This window comes from Trichinella spiralis (assembly GCF_000181795.1).
Source record: "Trichinella spiralis strain ISS 195 chromosome Unknown Scfld25, whole genome shotgun sequence".
Classification (NCBI taxonomy): Eukaryota; Metazoa; Nematoda; class Enoplea; order Trichinellida; family Trichinellidae; genus Trichinella; species Trichinella spiralis.
Genome location: NW_003526964.1, coordinates 1 through 1,198, shown reverse-complemented (window position 1 = coordinate 1,198; position 1,198 = coordinate 1). Strand labels below are relative to the sequence as shown.

The window sequence follows — 1,198 nt, the reverse complement described above, 5'->3', positions numbered from 1 at the left end:
TGGTTTTCACATCATCATAAATCAACAAGGGGAAAAAATAGGAATTTCGGAAATTGCGATCATTTCTTAAAACCCTATATATATATATATGTTTGTGAGTGCGTGTATTCTGAAAGATTTTATGCAAATTAGTACAACTAATACAACAATAATTAACTTGCAAGCAATGTCAACGTTCGCAGCAAAACTTTACTTACTGTAGAACAGTAAGAACGTAGCATGTATAATAATAGTGTGCAGTAATAATAAGTTGAAAAATTCAGTTAGAAGCAATTCTTTTGATATTGAATACTGAAACATTTAACGCTTTTAGGAATGATATTTCATTACACAACCATTGAAATAAATATGTTTGTCCATAAGGTATAAAAATTTTCAAATGCAGTCGAAAGTGGAATGATTTTTTGATATTTTTTAAAACAAAATAAAACGTTCAGTATAATTTAACAAATAAATAACTAAAAATTTATTTTTATTATTTGATAACAGTTGTTAGAGTCAGACTAGCGACAGTAATCTGACGTTCAGGTATGAATAGACCAGACGTTCGTTCGTCCGGCCAATAAGTAAGTGGACTGTATAATAAAGAGTGGATTTGGTGTATCTTCCACGGCGTGGGCAGCGATCGGGGTCCAAAAACTCTCGTCGATGGCGATCTCCTTCGCGGACGTCTTCCGGTTCCCTAGCTCCGCTAACTCTGTACGTTGCGACTGCACGCTCGAAGTGTACGAATACCCGAGCTACTACCGTTGTTCCTAACGGTAAGTCGAATGCCCTTCAATAAGGTACCCACGAGTCTCTCGCTCGATCGTCCTTCCTTGCACTTCGACTCGGTTCGTCCACACTTCCCAATTCGACTCTTCGGAATACGGCAATACTGCAACCAGTACTGCAAACCACGTATTCTAAAGCCGACTTCTCGCAACCAACGCGTCCTCTTGTACAACTATCGTACCACTGACGCATACACACACAGACGTATCTCTTCTCTCTCTCTCCGTATCAGTATATATCTGGCGCGGCGCGCTTTCTAGCCCTATATATAGGGCCAGGGTCGGCGGCCCCGCGGTCGACCCAAACGCGAACCACCAATAGGCAGCTCGCTCGCGGCGGGAGCGCTCGCTATCTCCGGCGCCGATCTAAAGCCTTGTCAGTCTTCAATTATGTTGTCATGCTTCGGATCTCTTGATCCTGCGCT

General features: G+C 41.8%; 1 protein-coding gene across 1 annotated transcript; it reads right to left on the bottom strand.

The window, feature by feature from the left end:
- Positions 1-498: 498 nt before the first annotated feature.
- On the bottom strand, positions 499-966 carry Tsp_13916 (conserved hypothetical protein). The gene is given in 2 exon segments (XM_003371089.1): positions 499-775; positions 794-966. 2 exon segments carry the CDS (start codon positions 964-966, stop codon positions 499-501), a joined length of 450 nt encoding a protein of 149 aa, XP_003371137.1.
- Between the last annotated feature and the right edge of the window lie 232 nt (positions 967-1,198).

Coding starts and splice junctions, on each gene's coding strand:
- Tsp_13916 (XM_003371089.1), bottom strand. CDS start 966: ATGCGTCAGTGGTACGATAGTTGTACAAGAGGACGCGTTGGTTGCGAG.